Source organism: Pezoporus flaviventris, unplaced genomic scaffold, assembly GCF_033815535.1.
Source record: "Pezoporus flaviventris isolate CSIRO_AGI_PZ_B2104156 unplaced genomic scaffold, CSIRO_AGI_Pfla_v1 ptg000006l, whole genome shotgun sequence".
Classification (NCBI taxonomy): Eukaryota; Metazoa; Chordata; class Aves; order Psittaciformes; family Psittacidae; genus Pezoporus; species Pezoporus flaviventris.
In genome coordinates, this window is record NW_026892554.1 from 14,575,654 (window position 1) to 14,595,385 (window position 19,732).

At 37.9% G+C, this 19,732-nt stretch overlaps 1 protein-coding gene across 12 annotated transcripts in view; it reads left to right on the top strand.

Moving 5' to 3' along the window:
- Window positions 1–19,732, top strand: part of TCF12 (transcription factor 12) — a 169,599-nt gene that overhangs the window by 82,006 nt on the left and 67,861 nt on the right. For all 12 annotated transcript variants that reach the window (XM_061447042.1, XM_061447046.1, XM_061447045.1 and 9 more), the window contains one exon: window positions 16,660–16,724. In XM_061447042.1, coding sequence (XP_061303026.1) covers window positions 16,660–16,724 — 65 coding nt within the window. The remainder of the gene's footprint in view (window positions 1–16,659; window positions 16,725–19,732) is intronic.

The following is a 19,732-nucleotide window of genomic DNA, read 5'->3' on the forward strand; positions in this document are numbered from 1 at the left end:
ACAAGGCTGTAATTAACAGAAATTGATGCTGAGTTCAGTATTTGATAGTGTGTTTTCTCAGCGTTTTATTGTTGTCACTGCGGGGGCTGGAATGAAGTTCTGCTCTACTTGTACCTTGACTTAGGCTTGATGTGATGGGTTGTGCCAGGTAGCAGAGGCTTCTGGGAGCCCTTAATTCATCTGTGACCTACACTTGATGCATAGAAAGATATTTTACTTAAATTACCATGTTGTTAATGAAGGACTGTTAAATTCTTGGTAATTACACAACAACTGAAGGCAAACCTTCTCTCCAAAGTCAGGAAAACTAAAAATGATTCAGATTTTTTTTTTTTAATTGAGAATCTTTTACATGAGTCAGGCACTTTGAAACTACAGGATTTCTTATTTGCATTGAAAATGAGGTATTGATGCAGGGGGTTTTGGTGGTGTTTTTTTTTGTTTCTTGTTAATCTGGCACAGTGTATCAGTGTCAGGAGGCTTGAGCTTTATTGTAATTGAAAATCACTTGCTAAGGAAAATGTTGTGTAATTATGAAATGTACAGTCTCTCTCCGTCTCCTCTCCCTCCCCCCTTTTATTATTGCAACTTTACCACCCCCACCCCAGCTTCCTCTTTTTGTCATGGATATCAACTGAAATGCACAAAACACAATAAAGCTGTTTATGTCAGTTTTTTTGGATGACTGTAAGTGCTGATTATAACAAGTTTAAGGAATTTCCTTTGTTGAGTGTGTACCCACGCCATATGGCTCAACATGCAACATTAACTTGACAGGGATAATGGATTGTGGTATATGGAGACAATTTTGCCTGCAGCTTCACTATAACTCATTCTGGTTGGGGATCACAAGTTTATAATATAGGATGCAGCAAACATCCAGATGGATTTACTTTACATAAAAGAGTTGCATTTCTTTTTATTTCCTGCCCGTAATTGGAAAAAAAAAGACTTTAAAAAAAAAGGAAAAAAAAAAAGTAGTAAACAAAGAATGGGTCTTATTCAGGGAAGAAAAATTTCAGTGAAACTATATGGCTGAAGTGGTTTGCGTACACTGAAACATAGGTGAGGTATTGTTACTCATACTCACATACAAGATGCTTAAAATAATATCTCAAGTGGTTTAACTCTTCAGGTATTTCAGGATAGCTCCAGTTCTAGAAATACAGAATGTTCTAGGAGAGTGTGAGAAAAGCTGTTTGAAACAAATCTGACTTTTACTTAATGACTTTCTTTTGAAATCATAAGCAAAATGACCACTTAATTTGCATTCTGGTGCTTTGGTAATGCCCTGATGCTATCCTGTGTTTTTTAGAGAAAAAATAATCCTTATAAACTTTTTGCTATGTAAGGAAGGAAAATAACTGCTGAAGTAGTTTAATTTGTTTACTTCAGTGGTTGCATTATATAATGGGAAGTGTCCCAATGTCTTAGAGTGTAACAAAAGCCAATATAAATCCAATGTCTCCTATTGAATTGATCTGTGTGCCTAAGGTAAGTCCTAACTTTACAAATACTTCTACATCGAAGATACTTTAAGCATGCATAATCCTGTTAAGCATGTATGTAGTTGTTTGAAGGATCAGGACCATAAATCCATATTTAGGATTTCAAATAGAGCTGCATGAGATGGCTTCAGCATTCCTGTGTATTTGTGATCGAGTTATGCTCCAAATAAAATGGGGTGCTTTACTATCTGAAAAGCAGACATTTTTTAGATAGCAGTTTTGGAAGTTCTTCTAAAGCACAGTTTTTTGAGGCTCTGGAAATCTTGACCTTCCCATCCAAAATAGCTGCTGTGATGTATTTTTGTTCTTCCTTCCTTTGAACCACTGTCACATGAATAAGAATGTTATTTTTTTAAACCGCTCTTGAGGTACGTACCTGAGCAGGTAGAGAAGATGTGGTGCATGACTGGGAAAGGGGGGTACTGGTTGTGATTGTAACAGATACTGTTTGTCTGTCCAGTCTCCCTCCCACATTGCCATACTTCATCCCAGTTTAGCATCTCTGATCATTATCTGAAGTTTTGGAAAGTAAGCAGCTAGAAAGAATCTGCTTTTGAGAAGGGAACCATAAAAAGGATCACTAACTATTGACCTGTGAAGAATCTGTGTTAGCTTAGGATATGGGGTTTCTTTCAGCTTTATCATGCTGCAAATTATAATTTAAAAAGTTTCTCTAGGTTCATTCATCTCTTCCCCGCATACCAGGCTGTATGCGTGGTGTCAGAGCCAGGTGGGAATTTACTGTGGACTTACGGACATTGTTGTTTATATTCTTACTGTGAAGTCACCTATTTGCTACTGCCACTGCAGTTGCAAAAAGGCAGTCTCAGGAAAAAACTTGATCTTTGATCTGTCCATTTTTAGTAAAACTTGCTCCATATTTGAAGCAGAGAAAGAACAACATGTTACCTTGTGTGCTAGTCAGCTGGTGGGTCTCTGTATTTTATTGTGCACTGTTTGGGAAACACTAGGATAGGAAAATGTGCACCAGTGTTGCAATAAACTTGAAGAATTTAAAGCTGTAGATAAGAAAATTCTTTCCAGGAACTGTAAGGGGAGTTGACTCTTTCTACCAGCTTCTGGACTTCTGATCACCTTTTTGGCTTCTGAAGGAAAGTAAGAGTCAAAGCCTCAGCAGACACGTAATAAAGCCGAAATTTTGAAGATAGCATTTGTGTTCTGTATCAGTGTTTACTGACCCACCAAGGAACTGCAGGACTGTATTTGAAAAATAACAGGAATGTTGTTCTTAGGTTACGGTGATTACCTGCAACACAGATTGCACTCCAGTTCATAGTATTCTGTGAACATGTAAGTAAGTGCCGTGTTGGCAATGAGAAATGTTCTTTGTGTGTGTGCGGTTATTTGGCTCCTGGAAAAGCTACAAAAGCAGGCTTCACTTTTTTCTGATCTTGTAATCTGCAGTGGCCTTTGGGGAGCTCACCGATGATCCACTCTTGTTAATGGCTTAGTGTGAGGATGTTATAAAAGTCCAGTAGGTTGTCAGTAGAAAGGCCATCAATAGAAATTTATTAGGAGTCATGCCTGAAAGTGAATTCCACTGGCCTCTGACAGTAAGCTGCTGTAACGCTCTTTGATCCTGAAGGGTCTGCAGAATCTCAAGTTGAAGTCAGTGGTTTGGGTATGAAGAGCACTAAATGTTTTATTTTTGTTTTGCTAATGATTTATTAATAAATACTGCTGCAGTCTTTGGATTAATGTTTTTCTATATGGAGATGTATTTTGAAGGAGCTTGGTTGGAAAGGGAGCCTTGTTCCATTTTAGGATAAGGAAATGCCTTTAGTTGGTATTTCCCATCTGATTATTTTTGTAACGGTGCAGAGGTTTCTCGCAAGGCCGTGGACCGGTTTGGTTGCTGATGTGCGGCAGCTCCACTTGCAGCGTGATTCGAGTGCCTGGGAACAGGAGGGGGAGCTCTCGGCACGGCAGCCCTGTGCAGAGCGGGCAGGGGCAGGAGGGGGAGCGGAGCCCCGCGCGGGGGCAGGAGGTTGCCACCACCTCCCTCCCCTCCCGCTCTCGCTCCTCTTGGAAAGTTGTTTTCATAATATTTCAGTAGTTCAGTGCGAATGCTTGTCTCCTTTCGTGTCCCTAAACACGCGCACGCTGCGAGCCAGGACTTTGTTCCTTCGCCTGGAGAGGGGGTGCATCATTACTCTGTTCTGTAGCGAAACCAGAAAAGGATTTCAGTCTGCACAATGTAAAGAAATTAGTTTCTTGCTTAAAATAGCACTTCCCTTAAGTTGCAAATGTGTTATTATTGACATGTTCCATTTTTCAATGCTTTCAGAAGTCCTGGCTGAATTTCTTAAAGCCTACATTGAGTAGACTGAGGTGATGCATCCTCCTCCTTTGTCAGATTTCTCTGTAATCAGCTTGCAGTCCACCAATGTTCAGTAATGTACAGTTTAAATTATATGAGCAACCCCTGCTGAATTTAGAACATTTTTATACTTTTAAGTACGTATTTGGCCAGTAGCTTTACTGAATTGGTGCCTAAAATGCTTTCTTATAAATGCAGAGCATTGTTTAGGTTTTGTTTTCAGCATGGGTTTTAGAATCAGATCGATAGGATTAAGTCAAGGTGTGTGTAGCAGCAGTGTGCTTACCAGTGTGAAAAGGTGAGTGACCTTGTACTTAAACTGCATCTCAGATAGATGAAAAGCTAGCTAATATGGGTCAGGATTAAATTATTAGCTAGTATGAGTTTTCCATCTTCCCCTAAAGCAAAAGCCTGTGTCTCATAATATCTTTTGTTCTAAAGAGAGGTTGTGTGCTTTAATGCTTCTTTTGGGGAGTGAAGCAACACTGAAAGCTGAGTGCTGTTCCTTGTTTCTGAATTGCCAATGTGATTTTCTCTGTCTATGAGTTTTAAATGGTCCCTGTAATATTCTTCTTGTGAGTTGGAATTATAATGGGCAGCAAAGTTTGAAATTCTTGGGCCAAAAATTTTTTCATAACTGTGGGGCAAATGGTGCTGTTACCAAAGCCTTGTTTCTGGTTATGTACTTTGTTCAGTAATTTGGAAGACTTTGCATTAGTATCATTACTCAGAGAACTGAATTACTTTTCACTTCAAGACAGAATACCAGCAGGGTTTGAAATGTTTGAGTTTGGCAAGAAAGGGCTTGTCTGTAAAACAATGAAATTGCGTTGGGAAAATACAGTGCCTGTGTTCAGCTGAGGCAGGCTGAGGTACACTGCGAGCTGTTGTGAGCTGCAGCTGCATTTACCATCAAACATTGAGTCCGTGCCGATGAATGTTTTGTTTTTAGTGTCATGGAAACTGTGAGCCAAAGAATGGATATTCTATTCATCTGGGAAAATAGCAGTTCACTGCATAAAACATCAATTGCTTCCAAAGGAGTTCTTAAAATAGACTTTGTGAAAATAACCCTAAAAGTAAAAGTGCAACAATTTAAATCACCTCAGTACTACTTTGTTTTTCTATTAGAATATACGTGTGAATTAAATTGACATAGAAGTAGTGAGGGTGTTAAGATACAACTGTAGCCTGGAACTCCTACAACAATGTGATGTTTTACTGTTCAGTTTTAAATCTAAAAATGGAGAGGTCCAGACATTTCAATAGCAGTTTTAATCCTTTTTATTACCTTTCCTCAAATGGTTTGCTCAAAGCAGAATAGTTTTTGTCATCATTCAGAATCATTTACTGTTTCATGCAGCATAGCGAAAATCGTAAACTCACTGCAGAGAGCAGGTATGCAAGAGAGTGCTCTCAGGGGCAGAAGGAAAGATGGTACAGAATAAATAGCATGTAGGGTTTTTAGATGCATGAGCATTTTTGCAGAGCCAGTATGTAAAGAATAATTAAGGGAGTTAATTCAGCTGAATTGGAAAGCTTACATTTTTGGCTTTGCTTAAATTTTTATGTTGGGGGAAAAATAAGTATGAGGTCTCAGTGTAAGAAGTAAAGAGAAACCAGTACAGAAATAGTTACATAAAGTCGTTGCCTGCTGTGGAATAAAAAGGAAGCCGAGAAAAGAAATTGGAGGAGCAGAAGTGATTTGATCTGAGTGATAGGAAGTTGGAGGGAGAATTGTGAGTTACAGGATTTTAGAATTTGGGATTCTGGAATAGATGTAATACCATTTAAAGGAAGGGATGCATCCTCATGAGGCTTTGTTCAGTGTCCAGTGAAGGCAGCGGGAATGTTCCTGTTGACCGTTTTGCTCTCTAGCTTCGTTCTGTTTCTTAGTTTAAAATATTTTTGATTGAGGGATCCAAAATTGGTTGTGCTATTTTATATATGGTGTAACAAGTGCTGTGTAGAGGTAGATAATCACTCCCCTCCACTTGCTGTCCCATGCGCTTTTCAAGACTACCGGTCCTCAGCAGACTTGGTCCCCAACCTGCACCATTGCAAGGGGTTAGGCTATTCTAGGTGCAGGGTTTTACATTTATTATGGTTGAATTTTATGAGGTTCCTGTTGGTCCAGTTCTGTAGATAATCTGCACTCCCTTGAATGGTGGTCCTGCCTTCAGGCATGCTAACTGCATCCCCCAAATTTGGGGTCTTTTCAAACTCTTTTACTTTGTCTTCTCCTCTAGGCTACTGGCAAAGACTTGAAGCAGGACAGGTTCCATATACATGGTATAGTTGTTAATGACAAAATTATAGATGGAGAGAGATTGATAAAAACATAAATTCAGGTTGAAAAGCAACTGCATGAGAAGTAAAATAGGTGCTTGAGATGCTGAGACTTAGATGAGTAACTCAGGAGAGAGCAGGATCACGAAAAGCCTTTTTCTAAGTGTTTATGACTGTTAAGAAGTAATGCGTAGTTGAGAGCTTATAGCAAAGATAAGGGCTAGATACAAAATGGGAAAGTGTCTTTGAAATTAATCCTGGTTTGTGTATAAAAAACTTTACAATAATGCGCAAGGTCCACAGTTCCCATTCAGTAGCACGGGAATTGAAGTACGAGCAAGTAAAATAGATGAAAAGATAAAAAATCCACACAGTTTTTACTTGCACTCTTTAACACTATTTAGGCTGAGAAGGAAGATTTTCACTTTGCAACTCTTTATGGTAACCACATGTTTCTAGCCCCAAGGTAGACATTTTGAGCTTTCCTATTCAATGCCTGGGGAGGATTTGCAAGGGCTGGTGTGCCTCTTGCAGAGCTGCTGAGGCTGGCCAGCATGAAAGGTCAGGATAATGGTGGACCACAAAAAGTTTCCGTAGCCACCACCCTCCTCCCCACGATAAATCTAGTTAAAGAACAGGAGGCTCTAGGGCCTTGTCTTAATCCTGCAGGCATTTTTTTGCACTTGGCTGAATAAAAAGGCAGCTTGCTTCGTTACATGCAGTTCTGAGCGCTCCAGATCAGTGACCTGTCTTCAGTTGTTTCGATCTGCCAACAAGCTCTGAATTGCCAGTAACACATTTCGATTGTCATGTTGATGGGGTGGAGTGGAAGTGTGTGTGTAAATCTAGGGACAAAGTTTGAGTCACTGAAAGATATTCAGTGATGTTCGTCTGTTCACAGTTGCATTTTAAAACTTTGTCTGGTGCCTGGCTTTTACTACCTTAATGCATTATTATTTTGGAAGAGTAATTAGATTATGCCTTTAAATTGTTCTTGTAAAAGTAAGCCAGTGCCAGTATTTGAGAGAACTCCTTGGTTTATATATAGTCAAAAAAAAACCCTTAATCCTGTTGGAGTTGGGTTATCTAGACCTGCAGATGCCAAAGTGCAGAATGTTAGCAATTGCGTTTACATCTTCCTTGTTGTCAAAATGGAAAATATTTCATCATTCTTACGTTATCATTTCTATAAAATAAATGCCAATATTGCCATGAGTGTTCTTTTTGTTCTTAACATGTTGAGGAAAAGTGTTTTTGTTACCTGCTTTAGGTCATTTAAAGCAGCCTCGTGGTACTTCTAGAAAGCATGGGTAAGCCGAGCAGAGAGGTAGTATTTAGTGATACATGAAGTTTTATTCTTTAGTTCACTGAACAGCACACCATGTTCCTTGGTGGCTTTGAATCTGAGACTTACATTCACCTGGCATGTTATTGTTAACATTTCTTCAGTCCGTTCCCATGGCTGTTGTGATATGTCATGAAGACTTGTTTTTTTTCTTTTTCTATCAAGAATGCCACTTGTCTCACCTCCCAAAACAAACAGCGGGCACATGTTTTCCTTTGCAACTGCTTGTCTTCAGTTGGGTTGTTTGGTTTAGGTTTTAACGTTGTTTGTTGGGTGGGGGTTTTTTTGTTGTTTTTTTTTGTGTGTGTGTGTTGGGTTTTCTTTGGTGTTTTCTTTTGGTTTTGCTTTAATAACTTCAGACCCCAGCATTCTTCTTTCAGGTGCCTTGGCAGTAAGGTGTCAGTGTTTTCATAAACATATGGAGACATGGGTTGCCTACAGGTGATGGTTTAGAAAGGTGTAATTTCTTTGGGGTGTTTCATATTTTTGTTTGGTTTTGCTTGGCTTTTTTGTTTTGTTTTGGTTTTTATTGTATTTTTTTTGTTTGTTGGTTTGGTTTTGGTTTCTTTTTTAGTAAATAGTTAGAATTTCATTCTCTGTGTTTGTCTCCAGTGTTTGTCTCCAGTACCAGTTTGTCTTTCTGCAACACAGTGATGTTCTCTTCTGCACTTATTGTCAATGTTTTGTGGCTTAGTAGGACTGCTTTCAAATTTCTGGACAGTCTAAAGTCCCTTACTGGTTTTGTACTGAAATAAGAGCACCTGTTTTAATCTCTTAGTGTCTTAGGAGCTTTGTATTAGTTTAAACTGTCTATTTTTTATGGAGCTTTCGTTTCATCTTCTTTTGGCTCAGTGTGCTTGCAAGTAGAGCATGTGGATAGTTACGAATTTTAGGCCTCCAAACAGGAGGTGACTGCTTTCAAAGCACTGTCCTGTGAGGACTTTCACTCCTGTTTTAATGGATAATTTGGTTACAGGAAATTGTTCTCTTGAAGCAGTAATGCTGGAAAACACTTAACATGTTGTTTTGTTTTCATTTGAAGCCTGGTTTAGTATCTAATGGGTGTTCAAGGTTTGATTTTCTTTGTTTTGTTTGGTTCATTTTGGTTTTTTTTGCAGCCTAGCAGCTACTGGTAGTCTGGAGACTGCGGTATGGGAATACCTGACAAACATCTGTCTCTGTGTGATTGGGATGGCTGGATTGCCTGTGAAGAGGGAAGCTTGATCAAGTTATGCAAGTCATCCAAATAAGAACCGTGCAACAGAGTACTGTTGTATGTGTTTGCCAGCTGCTTAATGGAATATGGTTATAAGTGCTTTCCATGTTTGTACCCATGTTTATACAGAGAATGGGTGAGGGGGGAAACCTTTGTTGACAAAGCTGGCTTTTCAAGTTTAGTGTGAATTAATAGGTCTTGGATGGTAAGAGATGCTGTAGATACATGCAGAAGTAACTGTTTTTTAATTTTTATATCATTATATATATGAAGTAATTTAGCAATTTGTAGTAAGTAGTGTTGCAAAATGATCTTTTAATCAGAAACAGGTGTAGCATTTTGTTGTAAAGTGTAGATTCTCTATTAATTTCCAATTAAAAAATCCTCTTCCCTTTAGACTTAATAATGTGCTTGATGTTCAGAGTCACTGACAGAGGCTGAATAACTTCTATCATTAGATCTGAGACAAATTCCACACCAGGAGAGCAAGGCATGCTTTTCAAGTTAGTAGTAAGTAGCAACTTCATTAGTTTGGGATGAGATTGGGAAGGTGGCAAAGGAAGACATATTTTAATAGACAAAGTGAAGGCATTTGGACACTATAGAAATATACGTGGTGGATAGGTGAGTAAGTGCATGTGATAAAATGCCCTCTTGTCAGTGGTTTGAAATGTGTGTGTATTCACATGCATTCTTGATGTGGTTATTATTTTCTGAATATTGTACATACCTGATTTCCCTCATTTTTAGTACATTTTTGTACATTTTGCTGGTTGTTCTGTCTATGCATAGCAGATGTTAACGTGTTAATAGAGCGGTAACATTATTTATGGTAAGGCTAGCCTAGAGTAGACATAGCAGTGGAGAACTGAAACTAAATATACTACACAGATATTCAGGATTTATTTGGTTCACAGATACTTACCCACTTAGGCTTGGAGGAGGAGGATAAGGAAGCTCTTTCTTCATTTCAGAGGTTTGTACTCTCCCCTTGCTTTCAATTACTCATGTGCATCTTCCTGTCAGAGACTTCAGTCCGTTTTACCCTTGCAAACATTTGATGTGTTATTTAGCATAGTGTAAGCCTGGGAAGTGGAGGGACAGGAACAGTACTGAGGAAGGGGAGCCATCATGGATCAGCCACTGGTGGAATAGAAATGTTCTCAGTTTGACATGAGCGTGTAAATTACAAGTTCATAGGTTCAGTCCAAATAGAATATGGAATTTAGTCCACCCTTACCTCCTGTGTAAGTACATAACAGCATTAATAAATTGTTTTTTACAGTACAAGATCTGTGCAGTGCTCTACAAACTGACAAAGTATTCCATCTTTTCTCAGAAGTACTTACAAATCAATGGGATGAAAGTGTCAAAGGCATGTCTTTGGGAAGCAGGTTCTTTAATACCACTTCACACACTGACATTTCTTTTCAAAATATTGTATTAAATGTCTGGTAAGATATCCATTGGCTTCCAAGTTTAACATTGTAATATGGTATTCTCAAGATTTGTTGCCTGGTCAGTTCAGTCAGTAGAATTCTTACAGTGAAAGACATCTGCAAGTGCCCACACAAGTATAAAAGAATTTAGGAACTTTTCTGGTCTTGGGAAAGTACAATGAAAAAAATAAAAAGCCAAGCCTTTTTTTCCAGATGATCCTGTCCAAACATCAACAAAAGCAATAAATTAGTATTTGCTGTCTTAAAGCATCGTGCCTAAATTTCAGCAGTTATAATGGGAAGTTGATTCCAGATAATTCCAGCTTCAGAATTTACACATTTTGGGTCTTTTAGATAGGAAAAAAAATAAGGCAAATAAGCAATAGGACTGGATAGCAGAAGTATAGTGCTATCTTAAAAATGAGAATTTATGGCATGGAGAATCCTAGGAGACTTCTGGCAGACCTGAGACTGGACACTTAAATCCCATAAATCTCATTCAAACTTGCCGTATTTTGCTTCTTGCAGATTATTAGAATTGTTCTGTAGAATCGTGGTCTTTCAAAATTTTGAACAAAGAAAGAGGAGGGAGCAAATCAGGAGTCTTAAAACCAAGCTTTGCCTTAACCTTTCCTTCTCCTGTCTGGGGAAACTGGTTTTAGAAGATGTCATACTATAGGGGAGAAATCTAAAATTACTGTATTGTTCTTTCCACTGGTCATAGTCTGTACATACCATTTCCTTATGCATACTTCAAAAACACATAGGCCAATGTTCGTGTGATTACCTGTATCGACTGCACTGGTGGTCATCCCTTGGACTTGGCATTCCTGATTAAATATGTTCATAATTTTTCTTCTGTTACTTGAATACAGAATTTTCCAGTAACATTTTTAATGCATGAATTACTCATTAATCTTAAGGTTCAAAATCTGTATTATGAGTTTGCAGATGCTTCATATTATGTAGGCTTGCTTTATTAAAAGGTAAGACAGTGTGGGTGAGTTTGCAAGACTTCAAGGGTTATTGATTGGGAAGCTGCTCGCAGTCAGAAGACGGAGCTAAGATGGAGTGTAATGATGAGATAAAATCCTAGGTTAGGAAAGTGATTACAACTGGGGACCTGCTAATCACTGACCTCTGTAGGGATCCTGCAGTTCATCACTAATCTCACTTGCACTTGGCATTTTCCTATGTTGCTGCTTCATTGTTCATAGCTGAGTGAATAATTTGGCTTGGGATGAACAGGAGGAGGGTGCTGCAAGTCCAGCAGCTGCACTTGTTGGCACTGGCTTGTTAAACATCCTCAGTGTAGCCAGCAGCGTGCTTGGCACGCATTAGCCAATAATACTTAAATTGTTGTGAAGAGAATAGGAGGTCACTTCTTTTAAGCACTTTCTTCAAATTATGTTGTTTCAGATCTCTTGTTTCGTTACCATGAGTTCTGGTCGCAAGTATTGTAAGGAAAAATATGTGTTCTTCTATATATTCACTAATATATTCACTATTATATATTATTCCCTATATATTCTCACACATGCACACACACACACACATACGTGTATTGAGTACCTTTAAAATGTTAGAGATAAGATTGTAGGTATAAGACAGATATTAAAACTGACAGCCTCTATTAATAAGTAGGCCTATATAGCAGTAGAAGAGGAAGAAATTATTCCTCTGGTGCTATGGGTAATGTCTAGATATGTAGTAAAACTTTTATGGCTCCATGTGTCAGTCTTGCCTCTGAGAAGGTGGCAGCACGCCAAATCCTGGGAGTGGGGCTGGTTTTGTGTTTTGATCAAGTGCAATCTTTTTCTCCCCATACCGAATGATAATTCATAATTGCTGAATAAGAATTTTTAACAGCAACAAAACTAAAAATAAAGAATGGGGTCTGTACTGGAGGCAGCAAGGATGTTGCTATATAAACTTTGCATGCTTCTTTCTATTTTGTGCTACGTTGGAAAATGATACTGAGAGTTTTAGACAAATGCTTACTTTGAATGTTGTTCTTAAATCATCCATATGCACCTGTCAATATGGCCTTTACAGCGTGTTTGTTATTATATTGGATCTGCGTATGAAAAATCATTTGAATGTATTCTGTGACTAACAAAGCCGTGTACTTTGTTGCTGGATTCTTTGTTACTGGGTGTGGAAGGGGAGAAATCAATATAAAAATTGATTTCTAACCAAATTTACCAACAGCAATTTAATAACTTAAAAAAACCCTCAACCCAAAACAAAAAAGCCCACATAAAGTCCTCAAAGATACCAACAGCGTTTTGTTACAGACTTGACTTTTGGATATGCTATCTCTTGTGGCCAGTTAACAGTGTTTTCAATGATGAAATGATGATTAGGAACTCTAAAAACAGGCCTCAAGATCTGCTGAAAGATGATTCTCTGTGCAAGTAGGGCAGACATACTTCATGTCTGACAAACAGAGCAGCTGCCAGCTGTGGTCACTATGGTATTTATACTGGATGATAAACATGGATTCATTAAAAAACTTTGGTGCTTTCCATATTGGCACCTAAATGAATTCTTGGCAATACATATGAAGATCTTCATTCTGTAAAGGGTTAATTCTGTGGGAATTGAAGTGATTTTTTGCAGAGTTATGTTCTGTCCTACTCTCATAAACCAAGCATTATCTAGAAGCAGTGGGAAAAGGCTGGTTTACTACTGGCAGGCATTTATAGCACATTCACTGAAGTAGTCCTCAGCTGAGTTTATGTAGAGCTGTTTTCAGCTCACTATCATTTTGCATCTTGCTGTTTCAGTTCATTCTGTGTTGAGAGTATTTAGTCTGCACAGCTGTTATACAGATAGATTTATTATGGAAGACAATTCCTTGTGTGGTATTTGAAAGCTATATTAAGTTGTGAGCATATCATATTTAGACAAGTGATTGCAAGAGAAAAAAATTATTTACTAAATGGCTATTGATGTTTGAATTGGTGCAGAATGTGTCCAGGTTATAAGTTTACGAAGTCAGGAAATACTTGTGGTTCGGAATGCTTAGTGGGATTTTCTTGTTTGGATGTCTTTTAACTCATAGGCCTTGGGCTTTTAAGCCTGTTAGGAAGTGATTAGGTCAGGGAAGGTTTTGTTCATGAAAACACATGAAACATACTGAAAAAAAAAAGGAATACAAATTCATGCCGAGTTCAAGGTAAGAGATTCAGATGCCTTGTGAGCTGATCTATGCAGATGTAAGATTTCCATATGCAACCAACTCGATAATTTGACACTGTGTAAGCAAGGTTTAGATTTTGCTTCTAAAATGACAGCTTCTTTCTGAAATGTGTGAGTTAGGGAGTACGTGATCAGGTGATGGAGAGCTGATGGTTCACAGTAGGAAGCTGTACTGCACAAGGCTGATGGGAAGTGGTGGGGTTGGGAAAACAGGCCCAAGTTCCTTTAATTCTCATGAATGTTTTGTGAAAATATAATCTGATGAGGAAATGAATTTCATTTGGGCATTGCTTTACCTTCTCAGCTGGTATGTCTGTACACTTCCTTACAGTCATGTTCACACAAACCTGTGCAAAGGAAAAAATTCAGTGAGGATTTTGTCATTTAATAGTGTTTTTGCATAACCCTCTTCCACTTAATGTCAGCTGCTGTAGTGAGTTTCCTCATGTCCCCTTAAAGCTGATCATTAGTGTTTCTGAATTTCCAGCTATAATAAAGAAAGGTACTATTGCCATCTGTGCAGTGAGCACTTGACTAAGACGAGGTGGAGAAGATGTGATTGGACAGAGGTTAGAACATGCTTAACGGCAAATCTTGTGGGGTAAACCTGCAAGACGTTTCAGGGTCTGCTTTGGCTTTCAGTGTTATAAACACTGGTACCCTGGTAAATTTGGTTTTTGCAGACATTATGTATGGGACCTACCTGTTTGTCAAACCAGTGAGGAAGCGTCACCTTCTTGAAGTCGACATTACCTGCTTTTAAGGTACTTGGCTCACTGTGCAGAATAGTTGCTAAGTATTTTTCTATTGATAAGTAAACACTACTTGTGACGTTTGCTTACAAGGCTTTAAATAGTGACAGTATCATCCTGCCTAGGCAGGAGCAGCTGAAGTGTGTTGAAATGACAAGAGGCAATTTGTAGTCAATACTCTTTCACTTTTGGATTGTGTTGATAGTGAAACCATCCTGTGGTACAGCCAGACAGCAGCAGCATGATGGGAAACCTCTTTGATATAGTATCAGTGAAGCCTCAGGGGCTGCTGATAGAGTCCTTCCTCTTCTCTCATGAACAGTACAACAGATGTGCTCTAGCAGTGCCCAGGATAGCTCACCTTCTCTCTCCTATGTTTCTGCTTTGCGAATATGAAGACTGCTGCTAACAGTGCTTTAGTCCTGCAGAAGGGACAACACAGTCTGGTTCCACTGTACGAGGGAGAACCAGGACAGGACTTCAGTGTGGGCTTAATGTGTGTTTCTGTCATGTGTGCCTGTTGGTTTTTATTGTTATTTAAAATTGCTTACCTTTAACATTGTGATACTATTGCAGGTTTGAGAGTTGTATCTACGTGCTTGCACTGGGAGTGTGTTTGGAAGGCTCTGTCTGTGAAAGTCACTGTCTTATACTTGGCTCTAGGTTGCTTCTCAAACCCTTCACTGAAAAGCTTAGCCGTTTGAACACAGGTTAAATATTAAGTAGCTCCAGATCTGGATAAATATTTGGCAGTGCAGCATCAGGCACCCTTGACTTTTCTTGATCATTTCTTCGAACCAAATTTTGTGTAGATTGGGCTATTCTAGTAAGCTCTTTCCCTAGTAGTAGGAACCTGCCAAACTTTCAAAGCGATAACATTTGATTAACATGATTTTACGTGTTCTTATCTACCAGTTTCTTGCTTGCTATGCAAACCATAATTTAAATCATAATTTTTCTAGCATCTGTAATTGACTCTTGTACAAATATTTGTTTCAAAGCCTGCCCTGGAATACTGCATACTTCAGTCAAAGTTGTTTATCATGTGGTACAAGATTCTCATTTTCTGGGAAGAAAATGCTGAGTCTGGTTTAATGTGAACAACGTGATTCATCCTACTTCATATAATTTTGCATACTAGGTATTTTACTTGCTTAGTGCCTGAGAGTTGTTAGAGGCAAATTGCTTCAGCAGAAAAATGTTTTTTTCCTCCCTTTGTTACAGCAAAGCTGCTATTTTTCAAGGAAGCTATTGTTGACCAGACTACCTGTTATCAAGATGATAACCTTGCAGAGATGTTGTTCCAAGAGATTGAAACTTCTCTCTGCTTACACAAGAGCACATTTAAAATGAACTATAAGCATACCTTAGTTTTTCCTCTTACAAAATGATATTTAAGGATTTTTGGTAGTAACAGAGAAAATCAGAAAAAGCAAAGGAAGTCCTGTTCTAGAAGTGCATTTGTAATAGCATGGAGCTATTTATCACTGAAATGTGAATGTGCAAGCAAGGCTACTTTTTCTTCTTGAAGGCTGAGTGAGACATGCATTGTTTAGAAAAGGCAATGCCTAGTTGGGTAATATGACATCCATTTTCAAATGAACTGGTATTGTAGATTATTAATGCTTACCTCTGAGTGAGACTGACCGGTGTTATGGGGTGTTCGTTAGTTCTGACTGTGTCATAATCAGGGCAAGCGTCTGCACTTGGTGCTTTCCATTACACACATACTTGATGACTGATTCTTGACATTGTTAAAGGGACTTCTATTCAGGATTGTTTTAAAAAGAAATGTTGATTGACAAACTTTGGAGCCTTACTGGAGAACTTCACACTGAGTTTTAATACACAGACATGCCGGTTTGGTGGCATAAGCAACAATAAATCGCGCAGTACTTTTTCTGTACTTGACAAGTATGTTGCTAATGTCTTGTGACCTCAGATCGCAACATCAGAGGGCAGTCACTCTGTACAAGGCACTATATTTAGTATATGCTACCTACAGGCAAATATTGCCCATATGGCAGAAGAGTCCAGTCTGTTTTGCCATCTTGACCAGTTTTATTGCTTGAGTTTTATAGCTGACTGGAATGTGTATGAAATGAAAGGATTTTTAAGGATTTAAGGGGTAAGTGGCAATGGCTGAATGATTCATCCATGGCTTAAGTTTGGTGTGGGTTTTCTTGTTCTGAATTTCCTGTAGGAAGGAGAATGTCTAAAAGCATCTCTGTCTTTTCTTATTGTTAACAAAAATGAAGCTGGACCTTTTCCCTTTTTATTTAAGCATACTGATAGGGATAATTTATAACAACAAAAACTGGCAGTAGTTCTTTTTGCTGATCAGTTATGTAAGAAATGGAATTAGGTTAAGTATGTCATCTATCATAGCAGTGGTTTTGGTGTGTGTTAAAAATATGTATAAAAGCCTGCTTGTATTCATGCAATTTAATTTTTGTAATTTTGCTCTGATGCTCACAGATTTTCTGAGTTGCCTGTGTGAGGACAGCTGATGCAGCTATCTAGCAGGTTTTTAGAAAAACCTAATCAAATGCCTGTCTTTTACAGGAAAAACCTCCGACAGAGGTCCATTTCCATTGTATGGAAGAGATACGGGGTTACCAGGCTGTCAGGTAAGTATAGTGATGATTGAAAGCAAATGGAATAACCTGAACTAGAATTTAGTTTAAGCTACTTGAATGTGTCAGGCTACCAAACATAATAAACAAGAATGTATTCCACAACCTGCAGAATAAAGTTTCTGGCCTCCGCGTGGTCAAATTGCCTTGCACTTAAATACATCTGCTTAGAGGAGACACTTTTGCTATATTTGAGTGGATCTGGTTCTGTAGCTCATGAGCATGAATTCTCATGGTTTTAGTAAAAGGGAGATTGTTACTGGTCTGAACATACGGAGCAATGTGCTCCAGGTGTATCACATCTCTCCTACAGATCATTGTGAAATGAGTTTTTTTACCCTTTGCAGTTACTGGTTCCTCTCTCGAAGTCTGCAGTCAGAATTGCAGGCCAGTAATGACTGCACATCACAATTAGTCCGTGATACTCATACTTTCCACATTTAGTTTGTCAAAAAATTCCAGTAATTGCCAAATATAGTTCATAAGTTAACTGTTATTCCTGTGGAGATCATGGGCATTTTTTAAAGAAGACATTGTTACTAGGCTTTCAATTTTTAGCAATTGGGTTATCCACTGTAATATTGTTTTATTTTGTAATTTAGATGATGTGTTTTTTAATTAAAGAAACCTTTGTCTTATGTCTTTATATTTTCATTTTAGAGTGAAGATTTCTTCCATGTTATTTTTAATGAGCCACTCTAACAGTACTCTGATCATGGTTTAAAAGTCTGCTCAAATGTACAGGAAGTTTGAATGCTTAATGAATGTTTGATTACATTCTGTATTTGTGGACAAAGATTTAAATAAGTAATACCATATTTTTAATTATAATCAATTTGTTGTGTTTGTTTTCTCAAAGAGGGATCTCTTTTAATTTTACTCTAAGTAGACTATTTGCTTTGAACTGATATTTTCAGGAACATCTTTCTCCTTGAGGATGAAATTTAGCATATGAGTTTGACATCTTGGTTTTGAATCTTTTCACTGGTAGTTTGGGAAGTGTGAATGGGCAGCTCCGTGTGGCAATGAAGGCCAAGCATTGCTTCCCCTATTAAAAAAGGATCGTTCTCACAGCCTTTACTACTTCTCTGCAACACAGATGTGAGGAACAAAGACCCATTTGTAACTGTATTGGTGAGCTTTCCGTAACATTCTCACAGAAAGCAGGATAACTCTTTAAGTTCAAGTTACAGGTTTCACATTATTGCCAGTCTAGACAGTAAAACATTGTATTAATGTTATTATTATTGTTCAAATAGCTCTGTGTGTAGTATATTTAAATATCATAAACTTGACATTAGTTTGGAAGCAAATTAATTTCTACATTTGTTTCATTAAGTTAATGTTCTGTATTGGAAAATGAGTTTTTGCTAACTTCGCATGAAATTCTGTTTCGCTTTCCAGTAATGAGTGTAATTTCTGTTGTTTGGCTTCTCACTGAGGAGAATGCTTTTATAACTTCTAATTGTTTCTATCTAGTACCATTTAATATTAATCTTTTACATGTAGCTCTCTGAAAGCCAAAATCTTACACGTACTTGTTTGTGTTAACATTGCTTCTAATTCTGTTTATTCCTTTGATATGCTTCCTGCTTATTCCTCACCCACAGTTTCTAATACATTGTCAGTATATGGGAAAAATGTTATTTAGGTAAATCTGTTTTGTTTTTTATAGCCCAGGGTAACAGAAAATGATCATAGAATTAACTTGCAATTAAATTTTAATACAGTTTAAATTTATGTGATAAGTTACAGTTTGTACCTTAATTTGACAGTATCAGTTTAATCTGACAGAGCAAATCATTTGCTAACTTGAGATGTGGTGAGGTTTCTGAATTTTGGTTTGTTTTTTTTTCATAAATCCATATCAGTGCCTGAAATACAAGTCAATGTAGCTACAACGTTGGAAAGCTATCTTAGAGCGAAAGGTAGAAAACGATCCTGAGAGATCATTTTGACAATCCAAATGAAGAATCGGCTGCATTGTCCCTCATGGATGCTCATATAGTCAGTTCTTAAAAACCTCTAGAGATGAAGGAGACTGCATGGCCACACTGGGTTTGTTTTCCTTAAACATACCTACTCCTGAAAAGTTTCCCTGATGCCTTATCTAAATATCATTGTAATTAAGGCATCTAACTCTTGTCTTGCAGGCAGTGGATGTGGAGATGAATCTGTGCTCTTTTAAGTCTGTAGAAGCTGGAAATCCCCTAGATGATTAAGGTGATATGCAGTCTTTAGAAAAGATAAGACTTAAACAGAGTTAATTTTTACACTGATGTGTCTAATGAGGTGTATATTTAGTAGCAGGTACATATCAGGGTCTATCTCAGATTGAAGTATTGGTAGAAAAGGTTTGCTCTGCATGTTCTCCAGTAGGTTCACAACCCTAGAGAATTCCAGTGTTTCAGACTAGGTAAAGTACATCATCTAAGGCCTTACCATTATGGCAAAAAGAAATTTCCTGGATCTTTCTGACAATACTGTTGTTATTTTCTGCCATATGGTATTTATCCTTTTTCATTAAAAAAAATCCACTCTTTGATAGTTGTCTGATTGGTCATGGTCTAAAATTTTCCAATGCCTTCTTATGGTAATGCTGGCCAGCTTGTCATTCCTCAGCCTGTATTTTTCAGTTTACAGGTTCCATATGCCAAAATGTATTTACTTTCTAACATATTGCTTCTACCTTCTCTAAATTAGTCAATGCAACTTTGAATTCCAGGCTTGCACTGCATTTGTAGATCCTTCTGGGTTGCTTTGTGAATTTAGTAAATGTGGTCTTCGTTTTTCATCCAAGTCACTAATTAAGAGGTGGAATGATGCCCAAAACAGACGCCTGCAAATTCTCAGTTAATGCATTCACCCAGTGTTGATCATGAACTCTTAGCTACTGGTTTTTAAATAGCTGTGCTCTGTATTCAGCAGTAGTTTTACTTGTCCTTGGTTCCTTAGTTCACCTGTGAAATGTGAAAGTAGTAAAAGCCTTATTAAAACACCTA